At 42.1% G+C, this 26,876-nt stretch overlaps 1 protein-coding gene across 2 annotated transcripts in view; it reads right to left on the reverse strand.

Annotated features, from left to right (window-relative positions):
• Positions 1 to 4,574: 4,574 nt before the first annotated feature.
• The window catches only part of TBC1D24 (TBC1 domain family member 24), a 166,430-nt gene continuing 144,128 nt past the window's right edge, over positions 4,575 to 26,876 (reverse strand). For both annotated transcript variants that reach the window (XM_053695261.1, XM_053695260.1), the window contains 2 exons: positions 20,681 to 20,906; positions 4,575 to 5,625 (listed from right to left, as the gene is read on the reverse strand). In XM_053695261.1, coding sequence (XP_053551236.1) covers positions 5,447 to 5,625; positions 20,681 to 20,906 — 405 coding nt within the window. In that variant the 3' untranslated portion in view covers positions 4,575 to 5,446. The remainder of the gene's footprint in view (positions 5,626 to 20,680; positions 20,907 to 26,876) is intronic.

Below are 26,876 nucleotides of genomic sequence, written 5' to 3' on the forward strand. Positions count from 1 at the left end.
ACGCTTAGCTAAAGTAGAAACTGCTCCCTCCACCTTAGGGACCGTTTGCCATAAGTCCCGTGTGGTGGGTTGTCTATTGGAAACATCTTTCTAAATATCGGAGGGGGTGAGAACGGCACACCGGGTCTATCCCACTCCTTAGTAATAATTTCAGCTTAGTCTCTTAGGTATAGGAAAAACGTCAGTACTCGATGGTACCTACGCAAAATATTTATCCACCTACACATTTCTCTGGTATTGCAACTGTGTTACAATCATTCAGAGCCGCTAACACCTCCCCTAGTAATACACGGAGGTTTTCCAGCTTAAATTTAAATTTTGAAATATCTGAATCCAATCTGTTTGGATCAGAAACCGTCAGCCGCAGAACAGAAGCTCTCCGTCCTCATGTTCTGCAAGTTGTGACGCAGTATCTGACATGGCCACTAGCATTATCAGCGCACTCCTGTTCTCACCCCAGAGGTGATCACGCTTGCCTCTTAGTTCTGGGTATTTAGCCAAAACTTCAGTCATAACAGTAGCCATATCCTGTAATGTGATTTGTAATGGCCCGCCCAGATGTACTCGGCGCCACCAATATCACGCACCCTCCCGAGCGGGAGAGATGCAGGTACTCGACACGTGAGGCGAGTTAGTCGCCTCGCTGTTTGGTGAAATGTGTTCAATTGTACAGATTGACTTTTATTTAAAGTAGCATCAATACAGTTAGTACATAAATTTCTATTGGGCTCCACTTTGGCATTAGCACATATTAGCACAGATTTCTTCCTCTGAATCAGACATGTTTAACACACTAGCAAATAAACTTGCAACTTGGATAATACTATTCAAGTAAAATACTATGATATGAAAACGTTACTGTGCCTATAAGAAGCACAGAAAGAGATATGACAGTTGAAAATTAATAAACTGAAGAGGTTATAGCATCAATCTTTGTAAAAAAAACCACAATTTTAGCCAAAGGTTTGTTCCCATTAGCAAAGGATAAACTAACCCCAGAAAAAAGTTACAGAATAAACGTTTTTTATCACAGTCAACTACAATCTCACAGCTCTGCTGTGAGTGATTACCTCCCTCAAAACAAGTTTTGAAGACCCCTAAGTTCTGTAGAGATGAACCGGATCATGCAGGAAATACAATGCGCTTCTGACTGAATTTTTTGATGCGTAGCAAAAAGCGCCAAAAAAGGCCCCCTCCCCCCTCACACACAAACAGTGAGAGAGATCAGTAAACTGTCCAGAAATTAGATCAAGCAACTGCCAAGTGGAAAAATAGTGCCCAAACATTTTATTCACCCCAGTACCTCAGAAAATGAAAACGATTTTTAATTCCAGCAAAAAACGTTTAACATAAATTAAGAGTATTAAAAGCCTGTTGCTAGTCCCTGCAAAATAGGCTAAAGTCTTATGTACACAGTGCAATTCCAGTGAAGTACCATTCTCCAGAATACTGAAGTGTAAAATATACATACATGACAGCCCTGATACCAGATGTTGCTAATGCATTTAAGGCTGAGTTTATATTATATCGGTATGGCAGGATTTTCTCATCAATTCCATTGTCAGAAAATAATAAGCTGCTACATACCTCTTTGCAGATTAATCTGCCCGCTGTCCCCTGATCTGAAGTTTACCTCTCCTCAGATGGCCGAGAAACAGCAATATGATCTTAACTACTCCGGCTAAAATCATAGTAAAAACTCTTCTTCAAATTCTACCAGAGAAGGAATAACACACTCCGGTGCTATTATAAAATAACAAACTTTTGATTGAAGGTATAAAACTAAGTATAATCACCATAGTCCTCTCACACATCCTATCTAGTCGTTGGGTGCAAGAGAATGACTGGGAGTGACGTAGAGGGGAGGAGCTATATGCAGCCTCTGCTGGGTGAATCCTCTTGCACTTCTGTTGGGGAGGAGTAATATCCCAGAAGTAATGATGACCCGTGGACTGATCACACTTAACAGGAGAAATATCCCCAATATGAAGATATATTGTTTGTAAGTCCCCATATATCTACCTGGAGGAATATTAACCCCCAAAAGTGCCACAGCCTTCTCACCTAGAAGGGAAAGAGCACTTACCTGTGGTATAAGCTGCAGGGCAGGGACAGCTTCTCAGGTATGACAGACTCAGACAACCTCTGACCGGGATCTGAAGAAAGAAGAAAAGCAGAGTAACCAACCCGGGTTTTCCATAGAGGGGTTAGCATCAATGTTGGAAAAAAGCAAGGACTGCCCTGCCAACTGCCAACAACAGCTAAAAGCCACCATAACTCTTACTAAAGAGGATTATATGGACACAGCATTGCCCCAATCCTTGCTTGCAGGGAAACTACCCATTAAAGGATTATTTTCTTTAGACCCCCTCTTCGCAAAACACCTTGATGTACAAAGGCAAAGAATGACTGGGGGGGTTATTGGGAAGTGGATACTTAAAGCTTTGCTGGGGTGTTCTTTGCTTCCTCCTGGTGGCCAGGAGCTGAATTCCCACTAGTAATTGAAATGGATTTGTGGACTCTCTAGGCCATTGGAAAGAAATTGATTTATACTGTCCCTTTAAGATCCCTAATTTCTAATAATTTTAAATGGTAGCAGTTTAGAGATAGTTTTGTGTGGGTGGCATTAAAAGTGAATTTTGGGCATTTATTCTAGGTCTAGAAAAGACTAGAGTGTGTTTGTTAACCCTTGCACCCACTGAACTGGAGTGGATAGACTGTGTCAAATTGGTGGAAAAGGTCTGTTAACCCTTTCTGTGCCAATGGTATCATACCAGAATGTTAAAGATAATGTAAACCAAATAACTATCCAAAGCCCCAAAAAAGGGCTGCCTTAGTCAAATTAACCAGATAAAACTATGGATGTAATAAAATAGAGGTGTGGATCAATTAATAATATTCCCATAGTATGCTAAAATGCATTTCTTTGAATTGTTTTTGTTTATTTTTTATTTAAAGGAGGAAGAATAACATTAACATATAATTTTCTAATAGTCTGCTTATCTACATTACCCATGTGAATTAACGCAAAGCAAATTTGTCAAGAGTGTCTTTTTTTACAAACATATGGGAATTTTTAAATCAATAATATTTCTTTAGCTGGAATTAAAAAAAAAACACTGCTATAGCCAACAAGGCTTATTCTTTTAACATTGCACTGCCAGTCAGCTATATATATTATATTATATATATATATATATATATATAATAATATGCAAAGACCAGGCTGTCTTGGCTTTGTGACACTTGCGAGATCCAGAAAAATTGATACAAAAAATCAGAATGATTTTGTAGCTTCAACATAGAACCTGAGAGCTCTTACCACATACACATTGATGAAGACGCTCCTTAATTTTTTTGGAGCTGCACAATGAAAGAACCACCATTTCTTAATTAATGGTATATGTATATACAAACTGTGGAAGAAAGAAAATAAACTGCCTGAAGCACCGTCTTACCTTGATGGAAAATCAAGAAAGGAGGCTTGTAAGAGAGCAAAGAGCTATGAAACCCTTCTAACCAAGGAAATAGCTAATAGGAAAAGAACCTTCCAGGACAAGAGCTGAAAGCTAATCCAAGCAGGCCTTGAAAGGAGAGGTCTAAAGATCCCTTAAGACCAGATTAAGGACACTGGCTAGCCTTGTTTTCTGCAGACTCAAGCATAGATTGGCTCATTCAAATAATGATGAGGAGGAGTTTGGCTATTGAAAAATAATTGCAGTAAAAAGGATTTTACATTTGTTTGAAAACACTAAGATTTAGTTGATATGTAATTCTATAATAACACAGCAGAAATGTCTTGTAATTTAAAAGGAGTTGACCTTTTTTTTAATAAGCTATGCAATGTAGTAAACATAGATATAAGGCACAAAACATGACTGAGTAAACCCAGAAAGTCCTAAATAATAGAAGATTTGGCAAGCTCGAATATGTCTTGGAAGCTGTTTCTATGCACTTGGAGGTGGTGGGACTGCTCTTACACCTGCAAGATGGAAACCACAAAGCAGTGTGAACTATTTTTTGGTGCTAGAGGTGAAGAGAGAGTTAAAGGCTCCAGTCACGCTAATTCTTAAAGAGATTTAAAAACCTGTAAAAATAAAAAAGAGTGCTTTAAATATGTTTTCTAGGTGTATGTACATGCCCAGGCCTATGTGTATCATCTGCACATGTTCATCGCAATAACCAGTGGGCTGTGAAGGGGCAAGGTACTTACCTATCAGCACCATTGTCTACTGCGATTACTCACTGCCTGGCTAAACTCCTCCTGGCCAACCCTCTTGTCCAGGAGGCACTCTGACCGGGAAATTGAGTCTAATCTCTGTTAGAGAACTCCTATCAAGGACATGTAGATCAGCACTTCAGAATTCACCTCGCTCCATTTTAGAGGCAAAAATTTGATTGAGGGATTCTGGGAGGGATTAAACCTATCGTCGTCCTAGTGGAATGGAGTGTAATCCCACACACGATATCTTGTGGACTGTCATCATTTTATAAAAGAAAATAGCCATGTTGTAATCAGTATTTCTGTACATAGCCAGAGAGAATACAATGAATGTTACCAACAACTGAAGAAATGTATTTTCTTTTTAACGTTTAATATTCAAAGGTTATCTGTCACCTTCTTATACATTTAAAAACACAAATAAATGGTTTCATTAAGCGACTTGTATCATGGAATGGATTAACAACAAACTAAAAAAAAAAGACTGAGGTGTATTTTTATTACTGAAATCTAGAATGTTTTTTCCCCCCCAATATGATTTCCCATAAGACAATTTAATTAAACCATAGTACTTTTGTAACGATGTGCAAAACTGTGATTTCAATAATGTTCAGCAAAGATCTTTTTATGAAGACTCAAATAATGAGGTAACTGGAATGTTTATCGAATAAGGAAAAGAAAAAGTGCATAAAACCCCCCAAAAATGTAAAATAAGTTAAACCTGAAAAAACAGATAGGGTTGAAAGTAACTGCATATCAGATCTAGTTCATATATAGTTATATGGCTATACTTGACTAACAAAATTAGACTATAATTAACATTGGTCCCAAGATGAAACAATTGAAAGACTGAATAACGTAGTAAATTTATGTTACATAATCAATAGTGTACACATTTAAAAGTGACTGTGAATAAATAAGACTTTTTGTGAAAACTATTATTGGATTTGTTTCAGTGCTCTTTTACGTTTGAGTCTTGCAAGTCTAATAAAAAGTGTAGGGCAATACTAGGAAATTAGAATTGTGCACACCTGTGTGTGTGTATAAATATGTACACCAAATAATATACACACAAGTACAGACTTATTAAGCACAAGCAATTAGAACATATCACACATGCTTCTACCAGTTGCAGATATGAACAGTAGAAGCATTTGTTTCTGCTCTGGTTTACCAACAGATTCAACCCGAGACTTCCAAAGTGGTGACATTTTTTGTGAATGTTCAATGGACTTCAGAGTGATGGCCATCACTGTTAATGTTGTCTTTGAAACCCCACACTTCAATAATGGAGATCTGGAAGGTTTCAGAGCACAGTGGCTGGTTGTTGAATGTATTGCAGTGACTTGTTCTCCCGTAGTTCAGGTCGGAGTCCAGGTACAGTGCTTGCCCATCACCACCGCCTAAAGGATGATAATCCCCATTACAATATAACTATTATTGTGATACCCCATGCAAACAGGTAGACAACTGTAACAAGAACATCATTGTGAAGTTTACATTCGGTTTAATTGGAAGGATAGATTTTCTGTGATATGTATGAAAGAGCAGCAGCTAAGCATGCATATACAGGCGTACCTTTTAGATATTGCGGGTATGGTTCCAGACCACCGCAATAAAGCGAATATAGCAATAAAATGGATCATAAAAATGTTTCTGTTTCCCAGTGGATATAAAGTTTTATTTACACTATACAGTAGTTTATTAAGGGCCAGATTACAAGTGGAGTGCTCAAGAGTTAACTGCGCTAGAAGTTCGGCTTTTTGCGCTCATCGGGTTGCGCTCGTATTATGAGTTGAAATTAAACCGCTTTCGCTTGCACGCTAACCGAACGAGTGCAAAAAGCCGAACTTAGAATATTGCATGCTCGCGTTCATATAATTCCCCCATAGAAGTCAATATAGAAAAAAAATAAAAAAATAACGCCCTACTTGCGCACACACCCAATCGCACATTCTCATGTGTGCTAACCCAACGTGAAAATATGAATATTTCACATTCCAATGTTCTTCACATACAAGAATATGTTCTATTTATTCATAAATAGAAATTTCTACCTATATATATGATGGTAATTTTGTACCATTCCAGTGCATGTATGTGGGCACTTAATATATATATAAGTGGGGAAATAATGAAAGGATGTAAAGAATTTTCAAGCCGCTTAACATTAATATTACAACCATGGCTAACCATGTTGTCTGCAGACTCAACCACAGATTGTCTCTGTCACGGATACCGGGCTGCAAGGGTTAAAACCCCTACCCCCTACAACCTCACCCCTGTTTCTCAGTGGTTTTGGGCTCCTCAGAGCAACCACAATCCCTGGAAGCTTTTTGTTTACTTTTGTTTTTGGGTTTTAAAACTTGAGAAGAGCTGGTCTAGGACCAGGAAAATCCTCTTAGGCTGGCTGGGTTACTGGAACTCCCAGTGGCCGCCTCACAATGGACACCTGCCTACTTCCTCTCAGGCTGGCCAGGCTCCTGGAACTCCCGGTCGGCCACAGGACACCTGCTAACTTTACCCCTGGTCGCTCCAGCAGTCCTTTGCCCCAGAGCTCCGCTCTTTTGGGGATTGGTAGCCCCTATGGAGGACAAGAGCTGGGGGAATTATTTGAGGGGAGCCCGTTTGGGAATCGAGGGTTTTGGACAACCCTAACCCGATAACTTCAACGGACTGTACCTCCGGTCCCCAGTAACGAATCATGCTGATTTTTGGACTATGGCATGTGGAGACCGAGAGCTTTAAAATACCGCTCCAGCGGGATCACCCCGAAACCGCCACCCCTGTGTCCTGGATTTTGTGGGACTGTGGCTGCTATGGACGTGCCAGTCCGTCTCGAGGGGCGGAAATGGCGGGAAAATTGTGGGAGTGTCCATGGTCTTATCAAGATGAGCTGTATGTATAAAAGGAGTGTGTGTTTTCAATAAAATCAGTTCTTGTTTCACCTGAATACTAGTCTGTCTAGTTATTTAGGTGTGCTCCAGCTAAAATCACTTTCCTGGGCTACATAGCAGCCTGTTCCAGGCAGAGGAAGGACCCTCTGGCAGAGCTATCTAGTCTGGGTAGCTGGAGTCTGCCACAGGGTGGGACCCTGACTACTGGTGCTGTCGGGCATCAGGGGTTGCTACAGACTGTGGTCACTTGCGAGCTACATAGCTGCAGTCAGCAGGGAGGAAGCAGAACCCGTTTAGCGGAGCTACCCAGTCGGGGTAGCCGGGGTATCCGTCACATTGGCTGGCAGCGGTGGGATGCTTCCAACTTCCTGGGACATTCAAACCACCAGCTAGAAGTAATCTTAAATGGAGACTCGAGGAAAGACTGCGGGTACCAGCTGAAGAACAACCCCCACCAGAGAGATGCTGGGAGAGGACCAGGCGGCCGGTGGGTCGGATGATGACCAGGGCAATGAGCCATCCGTTACAGCGCCAAGTTCAGCACGGGGACGTCCACATCTGATATACAGCGGGAAGTGGAGTGGCGGTTGGCGTTGTATGACACCCGGCCAACAGGAGGTGGTCATCACGAAGATCATCTCGGATGTTACCCAGCTCAAGTTAGCGGAACTCCACCAGTCCATAGGAGAGGCTCCATCAGCCCATGGAGTGCAGGCTCCAAGGCCACCCAAGCTACCCCATGGGGCCTTCCGAGCCTACAAGGAAGAGGAGGAGGATATTGACCGATTTCTTCAGGTCTTTGAGACCCAATGCGAACTGCAGGGGGTAGCCTATTCCGATAGACTGTCTGTCCTGATTAGTAAATTGTCAGGGCGAGCTTTGGCAGCTTTCCACGCTACCCCTTCGGAGGACCAAAAGGATTATAACAAAGTGAAAGACCGTATCCTTGCCCAATATGGGCTCACGCCGGAGGCCCACCGGCAGGAATTCCGGGCACTAAGGAAGCAGGACGGACGGCCTTTTACAGAATGGACCCGGTCGATAACTTCATGGCTAGCCGGCTGCAAGGCCACCACTGGGGCCTAAGTGGCACAGCTTTTCCTACTGGAGCATTTCTATAACCATGTTCCAGTCGAGATTAAAGAATGGGTCTATGACCGTCGGCCCACCACAGCAGTCCAGACGGCCGGCCTGGCAGATCAATACGCAGACGCCCGCCGCCAAGTTCGCTCTGCCCCGCAATTGACACCCTGCCCAGCTTCGGTTGTAGTCCGACCACCAGCGGCTACCAATAAGCCCCCGGGCCGCCCGGCCTTTGTCCCTCCGGCCGGAGTCAGGGACTCACGGGGATGTTTCTCCTGCGGGCACCCTGGCCTCCTCAGGCGGGAATGCCCGAGTCGGGCCAGATGGCAGCCGAGCCAAGACACCCCCAGCCAACAGCCTGGGTGAGCGCTCCAGCCCCGACTTACCCAGCCGCTGCCCACTACGCTTATGCACCGGCATCGGCTGACTACCCTGAATGGGCTGAAGAGGAGGTTGGCACTCTACAAGAAGCCAATCTAATGTATGTTTTATACAATCTATTTTATTTAAAAATTCTTATAACACATAAAAACAACAGCAAATGCTTTTCCTAATTAATAAAGGGACGTCTCCCTTATACAACACTTATAAAAACAGACTAGAACCATATAATCCTAGAATTTCAGGTATAAAGGAATTAATTCTATAGATAACATATGGCAAGCAACAAATTTCTAAGATAAATGGTGAATTAAATATTTAAAAGGCACAAATGTATCAATCCTAATAGCTTTACAGTTCTTCAGTAACAAATTCAGTTATAAAGTTACACAGTTACTTTCCTTGGACATATAATTGGCTCAGGTGTGCTGGATGGTTAAAAAGGCAAAAAACAGCCAATATTCTGATTTAGGTGCCAAAGCAATCGTGGTTAATGGAAATGGTTAATTTAACAGATGAATACCTTGATGTCTTTAAAGTTCAGTTTGCGTGTTTTAAAAAACGTAGTGCAAATTAGTGTAGAGGTACCTTAATCTGTCCTGGTTGCAACCGCTGATTATCTTCACTGTGAGGGATTCACAGACTGTTTGTTCCTGGTGCTTCTGATAAGTCACCTGACCTTCTCTTTGATTCAGAGGTCAGGGGTGATGATCCGTTCTGGTGATGTAGTTATTCTTTTTTTTTTTTTTTGTTTTCCTTTCTTCTTATAGCCCAAATATTGTTTTCATCTGGGTTCCCTCAGACTTCTTAAGGTTTGAAGAAATCTTTGGTCAGTGTTTAGCAGTAACACCGTATTCCCTGAAGTTACCAAAGGTAGATTTTAACTTGCAGGGTCAGGAGAAAAGTTTAAAGTTGCAGGGTCACACAGCTTTGTGACAGTAGTAAATGAAGTTTAGTAGAGTGTAGCAGGTCCCATTCAACGCGTTTCACCCTTCTGGGCTTTATCAAGAATGCTTATCCTGCTAGCTTCTGGCTTTTTAAAGGTATGAATGTGTTTTGATTGGTTCCTTCATTTCCTTTTGATTTCTATCAACACCTGTGTGGCTTCCAATGTAAAGGTGGACTTTATTTAAGTTGGTAATGATTGTTTCTGTGTTGTTATTTAGTTACATGATACACAAGGAAGAGAACTTATCATTTCTGCTTTATTAGCATTCACACAATTCAACTTATATATTTCAATTCTAAAGTGCCTTTATTAGATAATATACATTTAGATCGTGCAAACTTAAAATTACCTAAACTGAAACGAAAATATAAGAATCAGAATTACCATTCCCATATCTAGAATTATTGTAAGTGGGTAAAAATTAATGATATATATATATTCCTTTTCAACAAAGGATAGTAAGTTCAACAATTTATAAATTTGTAACAATTTAAAAATGGACGTAACGAAAATATAAGAATCAGAATCATCATTCCCATATCTAGAATTATTGTTAGTGGGTAAATGTTAACGATATATACATATTCCTTTTCAACAAAGGATAGTAAGTTCAACAATTTATACATTTGTAACAATTTAAAAATGGACGAAACGAAAATATAAGAATCAGAATCATCATTCCCATATCTAGAATTATTGTTAGTGGGTAAAAATTAACGATATATACATATTCCTTTTCAACAAAGGATAGTAAGTTCAACAATTTATAAATTTGTAACAATTTAAAAATGGACGAAACGAAAATATAAGAATCAGAATCATCATTCCCATATCTAGAATTATTGTTAGTGGGTAAAAATGAACGATATATACATATTCCTTTTCAACAAAGGATAGTAAGTTCAACAATTTATAAATTAACAATTTAAAAATGGATGTACAATTAAATCAGAAATTATCAATCCCATAACTAGAGTTATTGCTAGTGGGTAAAAATATGGCTTATTCAATTAATTTATTTATTTTAGGGGGATAAAAATTCCTTTTTAATTACTAGAAAAATGAATTTATATAGGGCTTGTACTATCTTTGCCCAAGATAAATTGAAATGTTATTGCTTATTTAATGTATGTGAGTATTTTCTATATAAGTGGCTGATTTAACCTGGAAAATGTTCGCATATTGTAAGAGACTTTTATAAGAAGGGGGAAATGTCTATCTCAGAGTTCAAGCCTCCAGGTTGGAGGGTATTCATTAGGTATATAATTTCAGCTTCTGCCTTTAGGAGTTTATTTTCCCAGTTTCCCCCTCTCCAGTCGGGGTGAACTTTTTTAATTCCCCAATATTTAAAATCTTTAAGGTTGTTGTTGTGTACTTCCCTAAAGTGGCGATAGATATAAGGGCCAAGGTTACCCCTATCTATGCAAGAGAGGTGCTCCCTTATCCTTTCACGGAGCATTCTGGTTGTTTCTCCTATGTAAATTTTTTTACATGAACATTGAATGGCGTAAATAACGCCTTTATCTTGACATCTAATTGTGTCTCTTATTTTGAAAGTAAAGTTTCCACTTTTTGATTTTAAAATCTTTTGTTTACTACTAAATTTACAGGCCCGGCATCTAAAACAGGGGAAAAAACCATTTAAAGGATTTCCGTCTAGGCACCTTTGAGTGTCTTTCTTCTTTATGCTTTTCAATTGACTGGGAGCTAGTAGGCTCTTCAAATTCTGTGCTTTCCTATATATTATTTTTGGGTTTTCCCCCACTTTTCCCCCTATGATGGGATCAGTTTGTACTAAGTGCCAATGTTTTTTTAAAACTCTTTGGATGTTTAGGTTGTCATGACTGAACTCAGTTATAAAGGGCACATTAATTTCATCTCGATTTTCTTTGATATCTTTTGTTTTATATTCTAAGAGGTCCCTCCTTACTTTCTTATCTACCTCTTGTTTAGCTTCATTGATTACTTCTGGACTATATTCTCTTTCTAAGAATTTCCTTTCTAAGATCTTTATTTGATCCTGATAATCTGTCATTCTTGAGCAATTCCGTTTAATTCTTAAATATTGCCCTTTAGGGACATTGTCTTTCCACTTTTTCATGTGGCAGCTGTTATAATGGATTAGATTATTGGCATCCACCTTTTTAAAATGTGTTTTGGTTATTAATTGGTTTTCTACAATTTCGATATCTAAGTCCAAGAAGGTGATTTGGCTTTTGCTATAGTTACTGGTAAAGGATAGTCCCATTTCATTTTTATTCATATCTGTCAGAATGGTGTTTAGATCAGTTTCACTACCCCCTATTCTGACAGATATGAATAAAAATGAAATGGGACTATCCTTTACCAGTAACTATAGCAAAAGCCAAATCACCTTCTTGGACTTAGATATCGAAATTGTAGAAAACCAATTAATAACCAAAACACATTTTAAAAAGGTGGATGCCAATAATCTAATCCATTATAACAGCTGCCACATGAAAAAGTGGAAAGACAATGTCCCTAAAGGGCAATATTTAAGAATTAAACGGAATTGCTCAAGAATGACAGATTATCAGGATCAAATAAAGATCTTAGAAAGGAAATTCTTAGAAAGAGAATATAGTCCAGAAGTAATCAATGAAGCTAAACAAGAGGTAGATAAGAAAGTAAGGAGGGACCTCTTAGAATATAAAACAAAAGATATCAAAGAAAATCGAGATGAAATTAATGTGCCCTTTATAACTGAGTTCAGTCATGACAACCTAAACATCCAAAGAGTTTTAAAAAAACATTGGCACTTAGTACAAACTGATCCCATCATAGGGGGAAAAGTGGGGGAAAACCCAAAAATAATATATAGGAAAGCACAGAATTTGAAGAGCCTACTAGCTCCCAGTCAATTGAAAAGCATAAAGAAGAAAGACACTCAAAGGTGCCTAGACGGAAATCCTTTAAATGGTTTTTTCCCCTGTTTTAGATGCCGGGCCTGTAAATTTAGTAGTAAACAAAAGATTTTAAAATCAAAAAGTGGAAACTTTACTTTCAAAATAAGAGACACAATTAGATGTCAAGATAAAGGCGTTATTTACGCCATTCAATGTTCATGTAAAAAAATTTACATAGGAGAAACAACCAGAATGCTCCGTGAAAGGATAAGGGAGCACCTCTCTTGCATAGATAGGGGTAACCTTGACCCTTATATCTATCGCCACTTTAGGGAAGTACACAACAACAACCTTAAAGATTTTAAATATTGGGGAATTAAAAAAGTTCACCCCGACTGGAGAGGGGGAAACTGGGAAAATAAACTCCTAAAGGCAGAAGCTGAAATTATATACCTAATGAATACCCTCCAACCTGGAGGCTTGAACTCTGAGATAGACATTTCCCCCTTCTTATAAAAGTCTCTTACAATATGCGAACATTTTCCAGGTTAAATCAGCCACTTATATAGAAAATACTCACATACATTAAATAAGCAATAACATTTCAATTTATCTTGGGCAAAGATAGTACAAGCCCTATATAAATTCATTTTTTCTAGTAATTAAAAAGGAATTTTTATCCCCCTAAAATAAATAAATTAATTGAATAAGCCATATTTTTACCCACTAGCAATAACTCTAGTTATGGGATTGATAATTTCTGATTTAATTGTACATCCATTTTTAAATTGTTAATTTATAAATTGTTGAACTTACTATCCTTTGTTGAAAAGGAATATGTATATATCGTTCATTTTTACCCACTAACAATAATTCTAGATATGGGAATGATGATTCTGATTCTTATATTTTCGTTTCGTCCATTTTTAAATTGTTACAAATTTATAAATTGTTGAACTTACTATCCTTTGTTGAAAAGGAATATGTATATATCGTTAACATTTACCCACTAACAATAATTCTAGATATGGGAATGATGATTCTGATTCTTATATTTTCGTTTCGTCCATTTTTAAATTGTTACAAATGTATAAATTGTTGAACTTACTATCCTTTGTTGAAAAGGAATATGTATATATCGTTAACATTTACCCACTAACAATAATTCTAGATATGGGAATGATGATTCTGATTCTTATATTTTCGTTACGTCCATTTTTAAATTGTTACAAATTTATAAATTGTTGAACTTACTATCCTTTGTTGAAAAGGAATATATATATATCATTAATTTTTACCCACTTACAATAATTCTAGATATGGGAATGGTAATTCTGATTCTTATATTTTCGTTTCAGTTTAGGTAATTTTAAGTTTGCACGATCTAAATGTATATTATCTAATAAAGGCACTTTAGAATTGAAATATATAAGTTGAATTGTGTGAATGCTAATAAAGCAGAAATGATAAGTTCTCTTCCTTGTGTATCATGTAACTAAATAACAACACAGAAACAATCATTACCAACTTAAATAAAGTCCACCTTTACATTGGAAGCCACACAGGTGTTGATAGAAATCAAAAGGAAATGAAGGAACCAATCAAAACACATTCATACCTTTAAAAAGCCAGAAGCTAGCAGGATAAGCATTCTTGATAAAGCCCAGAAGGGTGAAACGCGTTGAATGGGACCTGCTACACTCTACTAAACTTCATTTACTACTGTCACAAAGGTGTGTGACCCTGCAACTTTAAACTTTTCTCCTGACCCTGCAAGTTAAAATCTACCTTTGGTAACTTCAGGGAATACGGTGTTACTGCTAAACACTGACCAAAGATTTCTTCAAACCTTAAGAAGTCTGAGGGAACCCAGATGAAAACAATATTTGGGCTATAAGAAGAAAGGAAAACAAAAAAAAAAAAAAAAGAATAACTACATCACCAGAACGGATCATCACCCCTGACCTCTGAATCAAAGAGAAGGTCAGGTGACTTATCAGAAGCACCAGGAACAAACAGTCTGTGAATCCCTCACAGTGAAGATAATCAGCGGTTGCAACCAGGACAGATTAAGGTACCTCTACACTAATTTGCACTACGTTTTTTAAAACACGCAAACTGAACTTTAAAGACATCAAGGTATTCATCTGTTAAATTAACCATTTCCATTAACCACGATTGCTTTGGCACCTAAATCAGAATATTGGCTGTTTTTTGCCTTTTTAACCATCCAGCACACCTGAGCCAATTATATGTCCAAGGAAAGTAACTGTGTAACTTTATAACTGAATTTGTTACTGAAGAACTGTAAAGCTATTAGGATTGATACATTTGTGCCTTTTAAATATTTAATTCACCATTTATCTTAGAAATTTGTTGCTTGCCATATGTTATCTATAGAATTAATTCCTTTATACCTGAAATTCTAGGATTATATGGTTCTAGTCTGTTTTTATAAGTGTTGTATAAGGGAGACGTCCCTTTATTAATTAGGAAAAGCATTTGCTGTTGTTTTTATGTGTTATAAGAATTTTTAAATAAAATAGATTGTATAAAACATAAATTAGATTGGTATCATCATTTCCTAGCTTTTTTTAGCGCTGCTAAATAAACCCCATTTTTTCTTCTTATCCACCATTTAGTTCTCTTTGAGGGAAGAACTTTTTTAGCAGCAGGAATCCACCTTTAGGCGCTCCTATCACACTACACATAAATACTCTACAAGAAGCCCACCTTGAGTCCACAGACAACAGTCAGCACCACTGCCAGACCGTTTGGGTCAATGGAAAGGCATCCCAGGAATTACGGGACACCGGATCCACCATCACCCTGATCCAGCCTGATCTGGCTTCCACTTCTACCGTTACAGGAAGGACTCTTGCTGTTTGAGTTGCCGGTGGTGCCACTGTACGAGTCCCTATTGCCTGTGTCCACCTGGCTTGGGGCGCCGGAGCCCGTACTGTGGACGTGGGCATTATGCCAGATCTTCCCGCAGAGGTTTTACTAGGAAACGACCTTGGCCTACTTGTCTCCAAGTTTTTGGGGGATACTTCCCTGGACACCGGCCCAGTGATCACCCGCATGCAAGCTCAGCTTCAAGCCAACACACCACAGCTTGGGACCAAGGTAAGACCCCCCCACCCTGACTCCTCTCCTTCCCCGATGCCCTACCCTCACTTCACAACACCCAACCCCGGTCCCTGCCCTCCTTCCCGACCAACTATCCTGGGCTTCCCCCTCTGAATTTGCCCAAGAGACCCTGAGCGACCCGACCCTTGCCCCCTTCCGAGACCGAGTAGGGACTGATTCCCAGGGAGGAACGGTTCCAATGGGAAAACAGCCTGTTGTATTGGGTCTCCCGGGGGAAGAAAGGGCAAACACCAGCTGGTGGTACCGAAACAATATCGGTCAGACCTGCTGCGAATAGGGAATGATATCCCCTTGGCCGGGCATTTAGGCAACTCCCGAACACACCACCGCCTTACTCAGGTATTTTTCTGGCCCAGAATCACAAGAGAAATTAGGGAATATTGTAGGACCTGCATGGTGTGTCAGAAGGTAGGGAAGACCGGGGACCATACGAAAGCCCCCCTTAACCCTCTCCCCGTTATTGACTAACCCTTTAGCTGAATCGCTGTGGATATAGTAGGGTCCCTACCTCGACCCAGTCCCTCCGGGAAAAAATACATACTCACGGTAGTAGACTATGCCACTAGGTATCCAGAGGCAATACCTCTGGCGAATATCCAGGCGGAGACAGTGGCAAGTGCTTTGCTCTGGATATTCACCAGGGTAGGCTTTCCCCGAGAAATGGTCTCTGACCAGGAGACCCAGTTTACAGCGGAGGTCACCCAAAAGTTATGGGAACGGAGCGGGATAAAAACCCTGTACAGTGCCCCATATCACCCCCAGACCAATGGGCTTTGTGAGCGGTTTAACGGGACACTAAAACAATTGCTTCGGACGTTCTCGGCCACTCACAAAGACTGGGAAAAATTCCTGCCGCACCTCCTATTTGCCTACAGAGATGTGCCCCAGGAATCCACTGGGTTTTCACCCTTTGAGCTGCTGTACGGGCGGAAAATAAGGGGGCCCCTAGACTTGTTGAGAGCCCACTGGGAGGGATCAGCCGGGGAGGAAGGACCCTCCATTGTGGAGTACGTCCTGAAGTTCAGGGATCGGCTGAAGGACCTCACTGCCATGGTGCGGGAGAACCTTCAGGGCGCTCAAAGGAGACCGAAACGGTGGTACGACCGTAACGCTTGTAGCCGAATTCTCACAGTAGGGCAGAGGGTTCTAGCCTTGAAGCCTGTCAAAACGGACAAGTTACAGGCTTCCTGGCAAGGGCCCTACCGGGTGGTGGAACAATTGAACAGCACCACCTACCTTGTAGCAAAATGCTCCGATGACCGGGTCCAACTGACCTTTCATGTGAACATGCTCAAGGAGTATGTAGAAAGACCCCAAGATGTAGCCACTGTGCTCCGGCTGTGGAAGACTCGGAGAGCCTTCCCATGCCAGAGCTCCCCGGGCCGGATGAGACCCCTCAAGGAGTAGCCAACATAATCCTGGATGAGAGGTTAGCGGCTGGACAGAGATAGCAGGTCGGGCATTTACTAGAGGACCACCAGGAGATGTTCTCCAATGTCCCTGGGTACACCACAGCGGCTGTGCACCGAGTGGAAACCCCGAAACAAGCTCCCCTGAGAGGCAAACAATATGCACCGGGAGCTGCGAGGAATGTTGGATCTCCGTGTTGTTGAACCATCTAACAGTCCCTGGGCCTCCCCGGTGGTGCTGGTCCCGAAAAAAGATGGTACTACCCAGTTCTGCATTGACTACCGTAAGCTCAATGACAGAACCACAACCGACGCCTACCCTATGCCCTGTGTCGATGACCTCTTAGGAAGTGACCCCTGGCAATTCTATCTAACGACCCTTGACCTCTGCAAGGGGTATTGGCAGATCCCACTAGACCCTGAATCCGTTCCCAAGTCCGCCTTCATCACCCCTTTCGGCCTCTACCAGTTTAAGGTCATGCCGTTTGGGATGAAGAACGCTCCAGCCACCTTTCAGAGGATGGTGGATCACCTGCTGGATGACCTCCAAGACTATGCCTGTGCCTACTTGGACGACATTGCCATCTTTAGCGACACCTGGGAGGACCATTTGATCCACCTGGGCGTCGTTCTAGATCGCCTCAGAGCCACCGGGCTGACCCTGAAGCCCGACAAATGCACCATAGGCCGCTCGGAAGTCCAGTACCTGGGCCACCGAGTGGGCTGCGGGCAGCAGCGGCCGGAGCCGGCCAAGGTTGAGGCAGTGGCAAACTGGCCCACTCCTCGAACCAAGACCCAGGTCTTAGCCTTCCTAGGTACTGACTCGTAAAAGACTGCCCAGACAGGTACTGTGGTCCCCAGAATGTGAAAAAACGCCTTTCAGAGCCTCAAGTCTGCCTTGATCTCTGCCCCCGTCCTGGCCGCGCCTAACCCCACCAAACGTTTTTGCATCCACACAGATGCCTCCAAGTTCGTGTTGGGAGCAGTGCTAAGCCAGGTAGATGAAGAAGGGCAAGACCACCCCGTAGCCTTCATCAGTAGGAAGCTGCTGCCCAGGGAGGTAGGCTACGCAGCGGTGGAGAAGGAATGCCTGGCACTTGTATGGGCCCTCAAGAAATTGCAACCGTACCTTTATGGAAGACCTTTCACTGTCCTCACCGATCACAACCCCCTGGTGTGGCGTAACTGAGTGGGGAGATAATGGACGTTTACTAAGATTGAGTTTAGCCCTGCAGCCCTTTAACTTTGACATTCAGTATAGGCCGGGAAAGAGCAATGGGAATGCCGATGGACATTCCCGGCAGACTGAAATAGAATGCTCGTCAGGCAGCCCCAAGTAGACCTGTGTGGATCTAGCCTGGTCTGCCGAACTGGAAGGGGTGAGTTGTCACGGATACCGGGCTGCAAGGGTTAAAAACCCTACCCCCCCTACAACCTCACCCCTGTTGTTTCTCAGTGGTTTTGGGCTCCTCAGAGCAACCACAATCCCTGGAAGCTTTTTGTTTGCTTTTGTTTTTGGGTTTTAAAAACTTAAGAGAAGAGCTGGTCTATGACCAGGAAAACCCTCCTAGGCTGGCCGGGTTCCTGGAACTCCCGGTCGGCCGCCTCACAACGGACACCCGCCTACTTCCTCTCAGGCTGGCCGGGCTCCTGGTACTCCCGGTCGGCCACAGGACACCCGCTAACTTTACCCCTGGTTGCTCCAGCAGCCCTTTGCCCCAGGGCTCCGCTCTTTTGGGGATTGGTAGCCCCTATGGAGGACAAGAAGCTGGGGGAATTATTGGAGGGGAGCCCATTTGGTAACCGAGGGTTATGGACACCCCTAACCCGATAACTTCAACGGACTGTAACTCCGGTCCCCAGTAACGAATCATGCTGATTTTGGACTGTGGCATCTGGAGACCGAGAGCTTTAAAATACCGCTCCAGCGGGATCACCCCAAAACCGCCACCCCTGTGTCCTGGATTTTGTGGGACTGTGGCTGCTATGGAGGTGCCAGTCCGTCTGGAGGGGCGGAAATGGCGGGAAAATTGTGGGAGTGTCCATGGTCTTATCAAGATGAGCTGTATGTATAAAAGGAGTGTGTGTTTTCAATAAAATCAGTTCTTGTTTCACCTGAATGCTAGTCTGTCTAGTTATTTAGGTGTGCTCCAGCTAAAATCACTTTCCTGGGCTACAGAGCAGCCTGTTCCAGGCAGAGGAAGGACCCTCTGGCAGAGCTACCTAGTCTGGGTAGCTGGAGTCTGCCACAGGGTGGGACCCTGACTACTGGTGCTGTCGGGCATCAGGGGTGGCTACAGACTGTGGTCACTTGCCAGCTACATAGCTGCAGTCGGCAAGGAGGAAGCAGGACCCGTTTGGCGGAGCTACCCAGTCGGGGTAGCCGGGGTATCCGTCACAGGCTCCTCTCTAAATAAGGCAAATGGTGGATGGAGTTTGGCTATTAATAACGGCAGTAAAAAAAAGGGTAATCGTTTTAAAAATATTGAGACTTGGCTTATTTTTCACTCTATAGCAAGACAACAGAAATGGTGTTTACTGTCACATTAAGCAACTATAGTGAAAATGCCTAATATTCTAATATAGATTTGTACAATATCTAGACATTTTTTAAAACAAAATGCCACATGTTCCTATATTATTTATTATTCTAAAATGCCATTAAAATACCTTATATGCCTCAAAACATCTAGTTCCCTTTTCAGTCTCCTGCCTCTATTTTATGTGCTAGATAACCCCAACTGAGTTCAAACAGCTCTGAAACTACTAAAGCCATATACTGCATTCATTAAAGCTCATCACAGGAGCATTGAGTAGTGAAGTAACATTTGTTACGGTTTATAAGGGACATAAAACTCTAAACTGGGCTGCACACTTCACTGCACGCTCTTCAGTTTAAGATAACATTTGTGGAAATCGCATGTATTAGCAAAAACAGTTAAATTAACAGTTATCACTATTTCAGCTCTCTAAGCAGTATTTGAATGAAAATGCATATGACATACACTATATGGCCATAAGTATGTGGACCCCTGATCATCACACCTATATGAGCTTGTTGGACCATGGGAATTAATGTGGCTAGTGAGGCTTGTGTACAGCTGCTAGCTCCCAGCGCACAGTTTTTGTGCTGATGTTGCTTGCAGACGCAGTTTGGAACGCTGTTGTGAGTGATGCAACAAATAGGCAATTTTTACGCTCCACGTGCTTCAGCACTTGGCGGCCACGGTCTGTGCATTTGCGTGGTCTACCACTTTGTAGCTGGGCTGCTGTTGCTCCTATACTCTTTTACTTCACAATACCAGCAATTACTGTTGACAAGGGCAGCTCTAATGGAATGACTTGTGGCATTCTATGACAGTGTGATGCATTGTACTGCCAATATTTCTCGATGGAAATTTTATAGCTATATGCTGGATTTTATGTACCTGTTTGCAATAGGTATGGATGAAACACCTGAACTCAATAATAGGCCTTATAATGTATTTACACCTGCTCCTTGCAGAGTAAAAACTATCAGTGAAACAGTGACCATTTTCATGAAGACATGTATATTGCAAACACACTTCAATTTAAAACTAAAAAAAAAAACCAAAACACATTTCATTACACTTAATTTGATTTTACTTTAAGTCCACTGCGTGCCACATTCCACGTGCAGTTATCCATTCAGATGAAAAAGGATGTGCTACAAATGCAAAACACTATTGCAGACTACTTACCTATAATGATGCTGTCTGTGCTTCCCGCCATAAACATTGAGGCTGTTTTGGAAGGCAAGTTGAAGTGACGGGTTGCTAGGAAGGGAGAGAGGCGACTAGTAGGATCATGATTGTCTGCAGACTCCTGAGAAGAGTTAGCTTCTTTTGCAGTGGATGCATCAGGTGTTCTACCAAGCTCTGGGTGCTTTATAATCACCCACTCATAACGCTCTACCTCTGGTTGTAGCTGTATGGACACAAGTATAAAATAGTCCATGAGATATGTATAAAGGCAGTGGTACATGAAACCCACCATTTTTATTCGAAGATTCAGATAGTGCATACAATTTTAAACATTACATTTTACCTCTTATCTAAGTTGCTACGTTATCTTGATATCCTTTGTTGAAAGGCATACCTAGGAAGGCTCAGAAGCTGGGAGCTAGCTGGTGATGTGGCTGCACATATATGCCTCTTGTGATTGGCTAACCAATGTGTTCAGCAAGCTCCCAGTAGTGCATTACTGTTCATTGAAGAAAGGATAACAAGAGAATGAAACAAAATTGATAATAGAAGTAAAATGGAAAGTGGTTTAAAAATGTATGCTCTATCTGAATCATGAAATAAAAACCCCCATAATTTATGCTTACCAGATAAATTCCTTTCCTTCCGGATAGAGAGAATCCACGGCTTCATTCCTTACTGTTGGCAAATACAACACCTGGCCACCAGGAGGAGAGAAAGACACCCCAGCCAAAGGCTTAAATATTCCTCCCACTTCCCTCATCCCCCAGTCATTCTACCAGGGTGAAAAGGTGCCAGAAGAATAAAATAAATAGGGGACCGCCCATAGACAAGAAAAAAACGGGCGGGGGCCGCCAACAGTAAGGAATGAAGCCGTGGATTCTCCCTATCCTGAAGGAAAGGAATTTATCTGGTAAGCATAAATTATGTTTTCCTTTCTAAGATAGGGAGAGTCCATGGCTTCATTACGTACTGTTGGGAAAACTATACCCAAGCTCCAGAGGACACTGAATGAGGGCACCACAGCCTGCAAAATTGTTCTCCCGAAAGCCGCTTTAGCCGAAGCAAAAACATCAAACTTGTAAAATTTTGAAAAAGTATGTAAGGAGGACCAGGTAACCGCCTTACAAATTTGATCCATTGAGGCCTCGTTCTTAAAGGCCCAAGAGGAAGCCACTGCTCTAATGAAATGAGCCGTTATCCTCTCAGGAGGACAATGTCCTGCTGTCTCGTAAGCTAAGCGGATGACACTCCTTAACCAAAAAGATAGGGAAGTCGAAGTAGCCTTCTGCCACTGAATAGACAAACTAAGAGGAAGACTGTCTAAACTCCTTAGTAGCCTGAAGATAGAACTTCAAGGCGCAAACCACATCCAAACTGTGAAGTAAGCGTTTCTTCGATGAAGAAGGATTAGGACACAAGAAAGGAACCACAATCTCCTGTTTGATGTTGCAATCTGACACAACCTTAGGAAGAAAACATATTTTAGTACGTACAACTGCCTTATCTACATGAAAAATCAGATAAGGGGGCTCACATTGCAAAGCAGAGATCTCAGAAACTCTGCGCACAGAGGCAATGGCAAATAAAAAGAGAACCTTCCAAGATAACAATTTAATGTCAACGGAATGCAGAGGCTCAAATGGATCCTGTTGCAAAACCTGAAGAACAAGATTTAGGCTCCAAGGAGCAGCTCCAGATTTAAACACAGGTCTGATCCTAATCAGAAACTTAAAGGACTGCACGTCTTGAAGCTCAGCCAGTCTCTTGTGCAATAAAACTGACAGGTCCTCCACACCTTGTGGTAGATACGCCGAGTAACTAGTTTACAAGCTTGAATAGGAGTATCAATGACACTCTCAGAGAAACCTCTCTTGGCTAAGACTAAGCGTTCAATCTCCACGCAGTCCGCCTCAGAATCTAGATTTTGATGAAGAAATGGATCTTGTATCAGCAGGTCTCTGCAACAAGGTAACTTCCACGGAGGAGATGAGGACATCCCCACTAGATCCGTGAACCACATCCTTCGGGGCCACGATGGAGCAATCAGGATTACGGATACCCACTCCTGCTTGATGCGGGCCACCACTCGAGGAAGAAGTGGTAATGAAAGAAAAAGATTTGAGTTTGAACCTCCAGGGCACTGCTAGTGCATCTATTAGATCCACTCAGGGGATCCCTCAACCTCGACCCATACCTGGGTAGCTTGGTATTAAAGACGGGACGCCATGAGATCCATCTCCGGCATCCCCCACTTGCTGCATATCTCTGCAAACACCTCGGGATGGAGAGACCATTCCCCTGGATGGAAGGATTGCCTGCTGAGAAAATCCGCCTCCCAGTTGTCCACACCCGGAATGTGGATCGCTGACAGCGAACAGCTGTGGGCCTCCGCACACTCCAGAATCTGAGATACTTCCTTCATCGCCAAGGAACTTCTCGTTCCCCCCTGATGGTTAATGTAAGCCACCAAGGTTATATATTGTCTGATTGGAATCCGATAAACTGGGACGAACCCAGAAGTAGCCAAGCCTTCAAGGCCCTGAAGATTGCCCATAGTTCCAAAATATTGATCGGGAGGGGGGACTCCTCCTGAGTCCACAACCCCTGTGCCTTCCTGGCACCCCAAACAGCTCCCCATCTGGATAGACTTGCGTCCGTAGTCACAATCTCCCAGGATGGCCTTTAGAAGCATGTCCCTCGGGACAGATGATATGGACAAAGCCACCAAGAGGGTGATTCTCTCGACCGGCTGTATAATACAATCTGTTGAGACAGATCTGAATGATTGCCGTTCCACTGCCTCAGCATGCACAGTTGTAAAGGTCTGAGACGGAACCTGGCAAAAGGAATGAAGTCCATGCAGGACTGCATGAGACCAATCACCTCCATATACTGAGCCACAGAGGGACTCAAGGAGGTCCGGAGGGCAAGACTTGCCGAAGTTAGCTTGCAACGTCTCTGGTCTGTTAGGAATATCCTCATTGATATGGAGTCTATTATAGTACCCAGGAATTCCACCCTGGTACTTGGGATAAGAGAACTCTTTTCCAAGTTTAATCTTCCATCCAAGTGATCGAAGAAGACTTAGAAGGGACTCCGAGAATTCTTCCACAAGACCAAAGGATGGTGCTTATCATCCAAGTATGGGACTACTGCAATACCCTGAGTTCTGGCAACAGCTAGAAAAGCCCCCAGAACCTTCATAAAGATTCTTGGAGCAGTAGCTAGACCAAACGGAAGGGCAATGAACTGGAAGTGCTGGTCCAGGAATACAAACCTCAGGAACTGAAAGTGTTCCCTGTGGATTGGAACATGAAGATAAGCGTCCTTCAGATCTATAGTGGTCATAAACTGACCATCCTGAATTAAAGGAAGGATTGACCTTATCGCCTCCATTTTGAAGCAAGGGACACTGAGAAATTTGTTTAAGCACTTTAGGTCCAGATTTGGGCGGAAAGTTCTCTCCTTCTTTGGGACCATTAAAAGATTTGAATAAAACTCCAAACCTCTTTCTTCGATAGACACCGGGACAACAACTCCTAAGGAGGATAGATCCCGAACACACCCTAGAAAGGCATCCCTCTTTTCTAGTCTGGTAGACAGATTCAAGAGAAGGAAATCCCGTATGTTAAAACATCTTTCTCAGAAAGGTATAAATTTTCTTAACCATGGGCTCTCTGAACGAAGAACTATCCTCAAGAGGTATAGTAGTACGTTTAGCAAGCATAGAGATGGCACCATCCACCTTAGGAATGGAGGCCCACAAATCCAGTTGAGAGTCCGGGACCGTGAACTTTAAAAGTAGACGAGGGGGAAAAGGAAGAACCAATTCTTTTCCATTTGTTCTTAATAATGTTCTTAATAATAATTAATGTTCACCATCTTAACTGGCACAGGAAAAGTCAAAGGAACTTTCCTGTCTTTGTAAACTCTGTCTAATTTAGGTATCATAGGTTTTTCAGACAGCACAGCCTCTGGAACCTCTAACATAGCCAGAACCTCCTTTAGATTTAAAATTGAGCACTTGCGTTTTTTATTAAAGGACGGTTCCTCTGCAGCAGGAGGCAGAGACGCTAAGAACTCAGAGCCAGAAAGTTCACCCTCTGAAGCTACAGAGGTTAAGTCCTCATCGGATAACTGGGACATAATAGCTAAATCCGATAAATATTTAGATGACTCCGGGTCAGGAGAGCTATTTTTAACCTCTCTCTCTTGCGTTTGTTAGAGCAAGGTAATGCACTGAGGGCCGCAGACACCACCGTTTGTAACTAAGCGACAAAGTCCGCAGGAAGAAGGCCCCCTCTGGATGGAGGATTAGATGTGCTACGAGGAACTGCACGTGGAGTGGATAATGTAGCAAGGGTAGTAATCTCATGGGACGCAGAGTCCTGAAAAGGTAGACGGCTCAGAGGGACTAAGAGCCTTAGAAGGCTTGTCTCCCTTCTTAGACTTTAGAACGGTGTTAAGGCATGTGGAACATAATTGAGTGGGCGGGAAAAATATAACTAAATATGATTTAGTACAGAAGGAGTACCTTCTAACATGTCAGAGTCCTCTATAGCTCAGGTTATACCCACAGGAGGACACAAATAAAAACTGTTTTATTATAGAAAACTGCCCCTTTATACTCCCAATGGCTGGGGCACTCACCACCTCCTAGACCCAGACAGTTAACAGAGGAAACACTCTCCTCAGGTTCAAGTCTCAGCCGGAATGGAGGAATCTTGTTATTACAAGTACAGCAAGTAATAGGAGCTGTGCAACACTTTAAAAACGAAAGTGAAACTTAAAAGTGAAACCTGTTTGTTCCAGCCAAAAATACAGTCTATCAGCCCAGGGGGAAAAAAAGAAAACACAAATTAGCATGCAAATAATTAATACACTGAATAATTAACTCCAACTGTTCAATAAAACTTCTTCAGAGGATATTAACCCTGGATCCTATCAAGGTATAAAGGAGCCAAACTGTGACCCTGTTATAGTGTTTTATGAGTAAAAATTGAAACAATCTTACCTCCAGGATCCATGCTGTGGAACAGAACACAGCCTCTCAAGTGTGACAGTCTTATAGCAGCGCTCCTGACATGGACTTGAGTGAGAGAAAGCAGGCAGTGAAACTCGTCAACACTGATTGCTAAGGAGCTGTTAGCAGTAGTCTGGATAGGTTCGCAGAAAAACTTTCCCTGCATCTCCAGACTCTTAACTTTCATCAATACTCTCACTGAGAGGTTGACATGACTACTTAAAACTCCAGTCCTATCTCAAAGGGCAGATATCCTTTTTCAGGATTTTCCAAATCTAACACTTCTCTGCCACCTCCTAACGTGACGAAAGGAAAAGAATGACTGGGGTAATGAGGAAGTGGGAGGGATATTAAAACCTCTTTGCCTCCTCCTGGTGGCCAGGTGTTGTATTTCCCAACAGTAAAGAATGAAGCCATGGACTCTTCCTATCTTAGGAAGGAAAATATACACATATACATACACACACACATATATATACATACACACAAACTAAAAAAAGAGCCCATAACCTAGCTATAGTGTGTCTAAAATGTTTAATAAATTATATTTGCCAATAGGCACTCATCAACCAGCAAATAAGCAGCAGACAGCCAAACCAGAACTGAAACATATCAGCAGAGGTTAAGGAATATAGTATAGTATATAGTAGATCAATAGAGGGAGGCAAAAGAAAAGTCCCTGTGAAAATTATGGAAGGTTTAGGAAAAATTCCCCATGATGTGAAAACCGAATTACAAACCATACCCCATATACATCCCTCTGACAAACACTGTACTCTGAGGGGAAACCGGGCCTCAACATAGACCAAAAAACCCTCTGCTGAAGAATCAAATGCACTTCTTCATTCTTCAACCACCTCCAGCAGAGAAAAAGTAAATACTGAGGTATGTGTGAGGAGTTTGAAAGGGTTCTTGGGGTTTTGGAATCCTTGCCGCCTCCTGGTGGTTAAGAAGAGTAATTACCATATGGGTTGCAGGCTCTCACCACCTGTACAAAGGAAATTTAGGTATCTATGCTATCTTTGTGATGAAATCTTACCAGGTCTGATGTTGGCTGGAGTTAGTACAGATGTTGCATGCCTTGTGGATCTGCAGTGGACATTCCACTAGACATCAGTGACATTACATGACTAGAGACAATAGACCAAATACTGCATGTCATGCAGT

The sequence above is a fragment of the Bombina bombina genome, chromosome 11 (genome assembly GCF_027579735.1).
Source record: "Bombina bombina isolate aBomBom1 chromosome 11, aBomBom1.pri, whole genome shotgun sequence".
Lineage (NCBI taxonomy): Eukaryota > Metazoa > Chordata > Amphibia > Anura > Bombinatoridae > Bombina > Bombina bombina.